Here is an 11641-nt window from a genome sequence, read left to right as displayed (position 1 = left end):
CAGAGGCATTGAAGTAGCGGTTAGACAGACAGAACAGTCAGGCTGCTGTGTTCAGGATAGACTGGAGAGAGGAGAGTCTGGTGAGGGGGAAACTAATTAGTAATGAGCTACAGTAATCGAGATGGGAATGGATCAGGGCAACAATAAGAGTATTGATACAATTCATTTACAGACAGTAATAATTACAGTATCTAGACAACTGGAGAACTAGCACTAGATCCCACAAGACAAAACACAAGATAATACTAAACTACCCAAGAGCGCTATAACTGAGCCTAACTAATATAGCATGAAAGGCGAGCACCGCGGCCTGACTAGAGGAGTGGGTGGTACATTAAACCAAGCATAGCATGGCCTCTCCAATACAAAGTCAACGATGGGCCTCACAGGTAAAGGGGCAGCTCTGTATATTTATCTCATATTCCCCCCCCCCCCATATCTATAATATATCTACAGTTGAAACCAGAAGTTTACATACACTATATAAAAAGACACATATGAATGTTTTTCTCAATATCTGACATGAAATCAGAATAAACCTTTCCTGTTTTTGGTCAATTTGGATTACCATAATTATTATTATTTGCCAAATGCCAGAATAATGAGAGAGAGGGGATGTTTTAAGGCATTTTTATTACTTTCTGCAATGTCAAAAGTTTACATACACTAAGATTACTATGCCTTTAAACAATCCTGGACTGACCATATGATGATGTCATGTGTATGGAAGCTTCTGTTAGGTTTGTTGGTAACATCTGAGTTAATTAGAGACACACCTGTAGATGTATTTAAATGCACACCTGAAACACACCGCTTCTTTGTGTAGCATCTTGGGAAAGTCTAAAGAAATCAGCCAAGATATCAGGAGAAGAATTGTGGACTTGCACAAGTCTGGCTCAACCTTGGGTGCAATATCAAGATACCTGAAGGCGCCTCGTTCATCTGTACAAACAATTATACGAAAGCACAAACAAGATGGGAATGTCCAGCCATCATACCGCTCAGGAAGGAGACAGGTTCTGTGTCCCAGAGATGAACGTGATTTGGTCCAACATGTGCATATCAACCCAAGAACAACAACAATAGACCTTGTGAAGATGATGGCGGAAGCTGGTAAGATTGTGTCATATCCACCAGTGGCGGATCCAGAGCCTGGTCTCAGGAGGGGCACTTCCAGATTATTTTCTTTCCGCCGCCACAAAACAATGGTGCTTATAGAACAGACTCAGTTTAGTAAAATGTGTATTTCATTGATTTACATTGCTGCTCATTTTGGGAATTGAAGTCAAGGAGGTGTTCCTATCAGTGATTGACAGCCTCCCTCTATGACTCTGAATGCAGAGATGGCGGTCAGTCACTTATAGGAACACCTCCTTGACTTCAAAGCCAAGAATAAGCAGGACTTCAAATGTATAATTACAAATGATAGTGAATCTTTTTCCACAAAACTATATATAGTTGACAGCTCATCATTGAAGTGCCTAGAGTTGGTCTCTTTTGAGTTAAAATGAAAATTAGAACAAATACGTTAATTGTAAAATTTAGTGTTTTGGCTGAAGATAGGTTTTGATGAGTTTTGCATACTTTGATTACAGATTAAAATGGAAGAGTTAAATGAGACCATTGTAACAGAATTCATACTTCTAGGTATTACCGATGTGCTGTGGCTACAGGTTGTCCTCTTTGTGACATTTCTTATCTTCTACCTCTGCAGCTTCGTTGGCAATTTAAGCATTGTGACAGTGGTTATTACTGACCATGTTCTCCACACTCCAATGTACTTTCTAATGGCAAACCTTTCATTCCTGGATTTCTTCTATGCCACCACAACAGTCCCTAAAATGTTGTCCGGTTTAATTATGGAAGACAAGAAAATATCTTTCCAAGGCTGCATAGCCCAGCTCTACATGTTTCATTTTATGGGATGCACTGAAGCCATGCTCCTTGCATCAATGTCTTATGACAGGTATGTTGCCATTTGTAACCCTTTGAGATACCAGATCCTTATGGCAAGGGCAGTGTGTCTTCAACTAGCATTCACATCCTGGCTCATTGGTTCCTTATACTCATTGTCTCATACCATTATGACTTCCAGGCTTCCTTTTTGCAAAATGAACAAAATAACTCATTTCATCTGTGACATTAAACCTCTCTTAAAGTTGGCATGTGCTGACACACATATCAACGAGAGCTTGGTCAACATAGTTACAGGTTCTCTAGGTTTCATCACATTTGTATTGATTATCATCTCCTATACCTTTATTGGAATTCATCTCCAGAATATCCGCTCAGAGCAAGGTAGAAGTAAAGCCTTCTCCACCTGCTCTTCTCACCTTACTGTGGTCCTTTTATTTTTTGGCACTGCTTTCTGTACATATTTAAGTCCAGTTACTAAGGATTCCCTGGAGCAAGACAGGATAACTGCAATCTTGTTCACGGTTATCACACCAGCGTTAAATCCCATCATCTATGCTCTGAGAAATAAGGAGGTGAAAAAGGCTTTTAGGAGAAGGTCTTTCATAAAGTGGATTAAGAGTGTATGTGATTGACATTGCTCAGACATTGCCTTCCCCAGCCATTTTTGGATGTTGTCCTTTCCTTGTACACCAGACACAAGTTGCCCCTATCTCCTATAATATGCATTAGCATTATATTCCTTGAAACATTGATGCAACATTTAAAACGAGACCAAGCAATACCATACTAGTCCTCAGTGCAAAAAATGCAACTCATCACAACGACCTTCCTACATTAAAACACCACACCCAACAATGTATTTCACCCAAGGAACAGGTGAGCAACAAATCTTTTCTCATTACCAATCGGCCCTGATAACTTAATGCAGATTATTACACCAGAGGAAAGGTATGAAATCTGAGAAGAGGTACAGGTGAGACAAATGCAATATTAGAGATGGAATTACAAAAAAAAAATTCAGGGGCAAATGAACTTGCAAACATTTTGAGATGTCTTACAGCATATGGGCTTACCTTAGTAAAATACAATCATTAAAAATTGCCTCCGAAGGTGTACATAGCCTTTAAGATCTACTCTGACAAAATGTCTGTAGGGTAAATTTTCATATTGTATGTTTTCCCTACCGTGAACTGCAGCATCCTAAATGTTGACCTAAGCCTTTAATGATCTACTGAGGACTTTTCATTAAGCTACAGGTAGATGTCAATCTATTGTAGTCTACCTAAAAAATGCAATGTCTTTCCGACTCAACATGGTGATCAGACTGGATCTACATTCAATCCAAAGTTTTATACATTTGAATAAACACTGAAAAAAAACACTTGAGCTGTCTGGGAGATGCCCTGTCTCAGATTTTGGACTACTATTTACAATGTTTTCACAAAGTTGTATGTTGTTCTTGCAGGTAGCTCCATTTGAGGTTCTGCAGTAGCTGCAGCTGCGTTATAAGGCAGTAACTGCAACTACAAGGAACTGTCTGTGGCAGGCACACCTAGCCTCAGCTCCTCACTCCTAATTTCCCAGCTGAAAGCTTTCCCTGCCTTTCCCTATTCTACAGAATTCTTTTTCATTCTAGGCTTTCCCTTCACTGTCCCTGACACTAGAATAGAAGCTTGATTGTCAATGTACACTGGCCCTAAGATCATTTTCTGTCAAAGACTTCATAGACCTATCCACCCGCATTCATAGCCCAACTCATTCCACAAGGGCACCTCCCTTCCTGCTGCAGCACTTTTTGGCTCATCCAGGCTGTCTACCATTTTATTGGATTGCAAACCTGAAAAGCTTAAGGTTTGTTTGGTGGAAAATTTGGGGAAAGTTCGGAACAAACCTAGTTTGTTATGAACTAATTTGCTCATCTCTAATTCATCAAATGTTCAAATCACTTCTACAAAATCAAAAACAATGTGATATCCATAAATGATACACTACATCATATTCCTAGAGCAAAATCGGCTCCTTTAAACACTACCCCAGAGATACATGGCAAGAACATACTTAGAACATATGAAAAAAAAAATCCTCCAGGAAATTAAGAAACCAAACCAAAATACACCGTTCACCAAGATCCGTTACATATTTACATAGTTAATACGATTGAGACAAAAGTCCATCAAGTTCAACTAAAAATACATAAGTCCATCAAGTTTATTTCCGCGACAGTGGAATAAAATACAAATGGGGTTTTGTCACAAAAATAATTCTAAATAGAAATGACGTCACCTACATTATCAACAACATAGAAGAGGGAGAAAAAAAATCCAAACCTGGAATCTCCATCATCCAAATCTCCATCTACCTCTACCCCTAGAAATAAATCTAATCAAATGCATCAAATATCTCCTCGATACTCATGATTCTGATAAATTATACTCATTTCCTTATCTAATCAGTATCATATACCAAAATGGATTTTTTTAAATACCTAAGGGTCAGACATATCCTTACTCAATTGACAATAAATGAACCAATGTTCCCCAGATATTCTTTCCTTTATTACTCTGCTCAAAAGCCAACTATGAAAAGTAGTAGAAGTTTCTACTCAAGCCTTACCAACAACAGACACAATCCCATAACCATGTATGTTATAAAGTAGGAGTCTGCTGTAGGAACCTCTTATGCATTTAATATCACTGGCTCAACAATTAAAGGGGTTGTCTGAGTTTTTTTTGTTTGTTTGTAAGTTTCTAACTACTCAGATGTAAGGGGTTTACAATGCACTTCCTTCATCTGCAGTGGCTCCTTTCTCAGATGTCACTGAGGGTCACATAACCTGTGATGTCAGCTTCTCTCCCTGCTCTGATGATATCTCGTACACAGCCTAAGGAGCAGATCTGTGTCTGTACATGAAACGTCACTGTCTGCTGCTGTCTCCCTCCCACTGGATTCTTCAGGAAACTTTAAGCCTTTCTGTAGCACAGACTCAGGGCTGGAGGCTTTGCTGAGCAGCTGCAGGCAGCGAAGAGACAAATGCTCAAGATCTGCCCTCCTCATCCTGCAGACACAGAGCTGACAGACTGGAGGAGTTCTGCAGAGCATTGGGCAAGGACAAATAGGGGGAAGATCCTGTATGTATCAGCAGTGTCATTGTACAGCTGGGACTTTTAGTCCTACACATACAACATGTTGTTGAGTATCCCAGCAGTCAGCCTAAAAGCTGCTTAGCTTATGTATATATTGCTGACCATCAGAGTTACAGTGCTATATTTTTTCATAACTCTGACAACCCCTTTACATTTTTGTGCTAAAATGTCTATGAAACATGTGATCTGATCCAGTAATCCAGTGAAATGTCTTTGAACTTTGTGATCAATAACACAGATATAAAAATGGTGTCATTGCCAGGCAGAGTACATGCATAGTCCAGGTCACAGCTCCAGGGTCAGGGCAGGCGCCAAGGAGCAGAATCGGTAGACAGGAAAAGTACATGGGCATTCAGAAGAGAGATCACTTTCGCTCGTTACTAGAAACTAGACAACCTCAACGCTCAGGCAAGGAGGTGGATCCACATCCCAGTTAATGGGAAGGTTGGTCAGCTCTTTAATCGACAGCTGGGCTGAGAGCACAAGTAAAGGATTAACTCTTGCAGTGCTGAAGGACAGTTCACTGACCACTAATCTCAGTTCACACATGGAGAATAGAGCAACATCCGCACCTGCTTGGGACAGCAAGACAGTGGCAGGCATGGACCACCGGCGTGACAAGCAGTGGCAGCATTTAAAGGGAATGAAAAAATACCTATGGTTTAAATCTATTTTTATTTTTCCATGTCACTATCTATATATAATAACAATCCTGCAGTTTTACACTGACCACTAAGCTGAGACCTTCTGCTATGTATAGATCACTTTTCAGTAGTCATCTCATTATCATGACAAGCAAGACTTACATAACAGACAACATCCAGATAAAGATAACACAGGATCACCATTTCCAATAGGTGATGTAAAAGCTCAACTCCTTCCTTTCCCTGGAGTTGTAGTAAGTTCTGATCAGTGGCATCAGACGTGACTATGGCAGGTGACAACTGATATAGAAACTGGAACGGAGGAGAAAATCATAAAACCTCTTTTGTGGAATCAGATAAGAGCAGTTATGGCTTCCGCTGAGGTTCAGGATGGATCTATCTTCATGTGTGGTGGGTACGACCTTCCTGCTTGTAGTGAAACCACAGAACAGTACAGGAAAACCGTACCCGATCCCCACATGTGCACCATGATATCATCAGTATTAACCCTCAACTGCTTCCTGATGGAGAAGAAATCACAGCAAATTTTGTTCAAAAAGCTAAATTTCGGGGCAGGACAGGATGGACCTCAGCATCTCTGCCACTTCTCTGTTTTTCTGAGCGGAGACACTGGAGACAGACTGGTTGCTATAGGTACATCCCCTAACAACCACAACCTTTTTAAAGTGTTGCTATGGAGCTCTTCCCTAGCAACTAGTCTGTCTCACATTACTCAGGTCAAAGCTGAACTGATCAAAGAGGAGTCTTCAGGTTTGGTAGGACATGGACCGTATGTTCCTTAGGCCTCTTTCAATACGTAACAGATTGTGTCAGGGTCTATTCAGAAAAAAAATTATGGTTTTGCACGCAAGTTCGGTCAATCTTGTCTCCAATTGCGTTCAGTGTTTCAGTTTTTTCCACGTGGGTGCAATCGGTTTTTGATGCGTTTTTCATGTCCTTGAAAAAAACCTGAAGAAAAACAAACAAACAATCTACATCTCCTAGAAACCATCAGTAAAAAAACGCTTTACTTCCGGATGCAATCCGTTTTTCACTGAAGCTCTATTCACTTCTATGGAGCCAGAGTGGCATAAAAAACGCAAAATATAGAACATGCTGGGATTTTTTCTGAACGCAGAGATGATGCGTGAAAATCGGATGGGTGGGTCAAGATTCAGTCCGGATGCGTTGCATTTGCGCCACGTATTACACCCTGACGGAAAACTCACTCATGTGAAAGAGGCCTTAGTCTCATGCTGTGAGATCAGGGATGCACCTAGAAATCCTGAAGCCCTCTAGTAAAGGTGAGAATTGGGCCCCACAAGATGCGGACACCTGTACAAAGAATACGAAAAATTACAAAAAATGTCAGCAAATCCCTCAACGTGATGTCCTCCTCAGTCTAAGGCTCCTCCGCTCCCGTCCATGCACTTACCTCAGGCTCCAGTAGTCAAACATACATAAGATAGAAGGGCTGGGTGGTCTCAGGCAGTGGGTGGGATTAAGTAGATGAATAAATCTGACGGATTCTGCAGGGTTATTGTATTCCCGGAATACGACTTCCTCATTTTATACTAGTGGTTGGTCTCTCGATGTTCAGACTCATTTTCTGATTGCCTCTTTGGTCCTGACTCTTGTCCTGGTCACTGACTTGCTTATTGTCTATTCCTGGATTGCTGAGACCTGTTGTTCCCGGATCACCCCACCATAAGAGCGCTGATTTCAATGCATGCACATGCAGACCCCTGCTGTTCTAGAATTTATCTGAAAGGTTAAACACACATCTATGGCACTGCTCGTTATTTCTGGAAATGATTCCAATTAGTGTTGAGCAAATAGAAGCATCCAAAGTGGACTTTGATCGGAATTTCAGGAAAAATTTGTGGTAACGAATCAATTTTTTCTGATATGGCGGTAAACAAAAACAAAAAAAAAAAAAAAGGACATACTCGCCTCATCCATTTGAGCGTGGAGAGGACATCGTGGTCATATTGATTTAAAAAAAATGCTAAAATCTTGCGTGCGCTGATGTGTGATATCACCACGTCGTCATGCTGACTGGGAGCGGTGATGTCATCAGTTATGAGGTCACTGTGTCCACCCAGAGCGATGATGGCATCACACCAGTGCGTGAGAGATTTGGCGCATTTTCTTCAATCAAGACGGCATCAACGGCCTCTCCGTGATCAAATGCATAAGCTGCAAGTGTGCTTTTTTGTTAACCCCTGATTAAACCATGAAAGGCCTGAATGTGATTCTCAGATGCCTTGATCAGGGTTGATCTCTACATCTGAGAGGTTCAATGACGGGGGATGAGGGCAACGCAATCAGCGTTCCCAGTCATTGCGCCTACTACATAGAATGGAATGTGATTAGTGATAAAGTACTTTGTAACAAATCAAATTTCTTGTCGAAGTTCGGTGAAGAAGACAAATCACATTTTTGAAAACTTTGTTACAGTTAGAAACAAAAAAAAAAAGTGTAGAGCATACTGCTTTATAGAAAGAGGCTACAGAGAAAACAGACGTCACCCGCAGTGAAGAAGTAGATACCACAGGAAGGTGATACAGGAGTCCTTGTAAGCGCATGTTACATGCTGTTACGTAGGGACAACCGCCATCTTGTGGACATCCTAGAGTACTACACAGCAAAACTGCTGGCATGTTTGAGAGAAGTCAGGATATAGCTAACTAGAGGTGGATGAATGGATCATGGATGCATAGCTATGGAATAGATGATAGATATACAGTCTGTCAAATAGATTAGATCTATCTCTTCATCTGTAATATGTCTGCAATATATACTCCTCCTCAGCACTGAAATTACAACACCAAGGAGGACAAGCCCTAAGGTTATGCAAATCAAAGAAGTAGCAGGTATCACTGAAATCTGCAAATGATGAAATTTCCAGCACCTAGCTCCAATCTGTGGCATGTGGGCACAAAATCCAAATTGCCTTATGAAACTTTAGCAATCAGATAAAATCCTATGGGATTTTTTGGGCAATGCCTCCTGTTCATTGATAGTGGTGGAAGGTGATAAAAAAATATATATATGTGCATATATATTGAACCTTAACGGCGCTGCTGCAGAAGACAGGACTCAGGTGCATAAAATAAAGTTGGTTCTTTATTTGATAAAAGTCTACGCGTTTCTGGGGCGGACTGCCCCCTTCATCAGGACAATGGGTCTGTTCTATGGGGGTTTACTGTGCTTTTTATTAGGGTTTTTTTGGCGCAAAAAACGGGATTCTGTGGGCGTTAGAGCGCCGGCGGGGGGCGTGTCTGCACGTGCTTTTGTTGTCAAACGTTGCTATGGCGCTTGCTGGCATATTATTGGCTATGTATGTATTACCAGTCGGTTGTTGTAGGACCTGGCGTGGGCGGGGTGGTGACGTCACACTCCTGGTTGTCTGGGCTGGCTTAGTTATGCTGACGTTTTAAAGAAGGCGGTCGGACTGTAGTGCTTCTGCTTCTCTTATTGGTGTGTGGGCCGACTGTCCATGCGTCATCTGGGAGGGCTTAGATGACGTATTTTGTGGGCGGTGCGCTGGTTCTCGTGATGCTGTGTTAACGTCCTCGCTTGCTTGGTATGTCCGTCCTTGTAGTAGGCGTGGCTCGGGTAGCGCTGGTCTGCTGCGTTCTGTCTTATACAGAAGTGAGTGGTGTGGCTCGGGTGCTGTTTTAGGGTCTCCAGTGGTTTCATCTGTTAGACTTAAAAGTAGTTATTAGTATTCCCCCAGTATATGTGTGGTTTTTTGTTGAGATAATTAATGTGTGAGGGGTATACAAGATTGTTCAACGTTTCCGGCTTAGATTCATATGGATATATTACATGCCGCAGCATGTGTAGGCATATATAGGGGGGTTATTAGTGTAGCAGGGGTATGGGCTGGTCTTTCTGTATATACACCGCGTGTGGGCGGGGCGAGAGGTTTATAAAACAAATGGTCATAACAAGGGGAGATGAAATAAATCTCAAATGTGGGTACGCATGGGGGTAGTGTGAGTAGAGAAAAAAGATAGAAATAGTAGAAATAATAGAAATAAAGAAAAATAAAACTAGTAAAAATTAAAAAATAAATAAAATAAATAGAATAAAAAATAATATAATAAAATAAAAATGAATATAAATAGATAAAAATAGATAAAAATACGTAAAGATACGAATAAGTATGGAAGTGGGAATAAACATAATTATCTGTATGTTGTGGGGGTAAATTGTAGGACTGTGTTTTCCCTATTGGCGGGGGCAAGAAAGAGGGTAGGGTGGTGAAGGTAACGGGTAAGTGTGGAATCTTGGAGTGGTCAATATTAATATATACCCATAAATGTGCTTGATATAAAATAAGCTACGTGGTTGGTGCGCGTGGGCGTACCGATGTGTGTCTGTAGGTATTGTAGGACAAGAGTGTAGTTTGGAATTACAAGATGGTTTCACTAATCTCATTTAATCCAAAGGGGTTAGGGTGTCCAGTTGAAATATCCAAAATACTTCTCGTCTCTGTAGGCTGGTGAATCTGTTGTAGGGGTTTGCTGGTACGTAGTCAATGGGTGTGATTTTTATCGCGTGTTTGTCTTTTTCTATTGTGGTCATGCAATGTCTGGAGATGCTATGTTTCATGCTCTGTTTCCGTATGTTATATCTGTGTTGGTTTAATCTACAATGTAATGGCTGTGTGGTGCGGCCCTTATCTCAAAAAATACTTACCTAACAAACCAATTATTACATACAGAAGAGCCCCCACAATCAAAAGTACCGTGGCCCCAAACAAATTAAAACGAGACACGGGAGATAAAAAACATACAACACAGAAAATAACAGGCAGCTATAGATGTAACGAAAGACGCTGCCTCTGTTGTAATACCATCACACACAAAAGTACAACCTTCACATCAACAAAAAACGGTGCCACTTTCAAAATCAAACATAACCTCACCTGCAAAAGCAGCTATGTCATCTACCTGATAGAATGCCAATGCGGCCTCCAATATGTGGGCCGCACCACACAGCCATTACATTGTAGATTAAACCAACACAGATATAACATACGGAAACAGAGCATGAAACATAGCATCTCCAGACATTGCATGACCACAATAGAAAAAGACAAACACGCGATAAAAATCACACCCATTGACTACGTACCAGCAAACCCCTACAACAGATTCACCAGCCTACAGAGACGAGAAGTATTTTGGATATTTCAACTGGACACCCTAACCCCTTTGGATTAAATGAGATTAGTGAAACCATCTTGTAATTCCAAACTACACTCTTGTCCTACAATACCTACAGACACACATCGGTACGCCCACGCGCACCAACCACGTAGCTTATTTTATATCAAGCACATTTATGGGTATATATTAATATTGACCACTCCAAGATTCCACACTTACCCGTTACCTTCACCACCCTACCCTCTTTCTTGCCCCCGCCAATAGGGAAAACACAGTCCTACAATTTACCCCCACAACATACAGATAATTATGTTTATTCCCACTTCCATACTTATTCGTATCTTTACGTATTTTTATCTATTTTTATCTATTTATATTCATTTTTATTTTATTATATTATTTTTATTCTATTTATTTTATTTATTTTTTAATTTTTACTAGTTTTATTTTTTCTTTATTTCTATTATTTCTACTATTTCTATCTTTTTTCTCTACTCACACTACCCCCATGCGTACCCACATTTGAGATTTATTTCATCTCCCCTTGTTATGACCATTTGTTTTATAAACCTCTCGCCCCGCCCACACGCGGTGTATATACAGAAAGACCAGCCCATACCCCTGCTACACTAATAACCCCCCTATATATGCCTACACATGCTGCGGCATGTAATATATCCATATGAATCTAAGCCGGAAACGTTGAACAATCTTGTATACCCCTCACACATTAATTATCTCAACAAAAAACCAC

General features: G+C 40.7%; 1 protein-coding gene across 1 annotated transcript; it reads left to right on the top strand.

Annotated features, from left to right (window-relative positions):
• The first annotated feature begins 1601 nt into the window (after positions 1-1601).
• Positions 1602-2549, top strand: LOC122921345 (olfactory receptor 12D2-like). The gene has a single exon (XM_044271322.1). It carries the CDS (start codon positions 1602-1604, stop codon positions 2547-2549), a length of 948 nt encoding a protein of 315 aa, XP_044127257.1.
• The last annotated feature ends 9092 nt before the right edge of the window (positions 2550-11641 follow it).

Source organism: Bufo gargarizans, chromosome 11 (genome assembly GCF_014858855.1).
Source record: "Bufo gargarizans isolate SCDJY-AF-19 chromosome 11, ASM1485885v1, whole genome shotgun sequence".
Classification (NCBI taxonomy): Eukaryota; Metazoa; Chordata; class Amphibia; order Anura; family Bufonidae; genus Bufo; species Bufo gargarizans.
Note: the sequence above shows the minus strand (reverse complement) of the source record. Positions and strands in the feature narration are given on the sequence as shown.

Coding starts and splice junctions, on each gene's coding strand:
- LOC122921345 (XM_044271322.1), top strand. CDS start 1,602: ATGGAAGAGTTAAATGAGACCATTGTAACAGAATTCATACTTCTAGGT.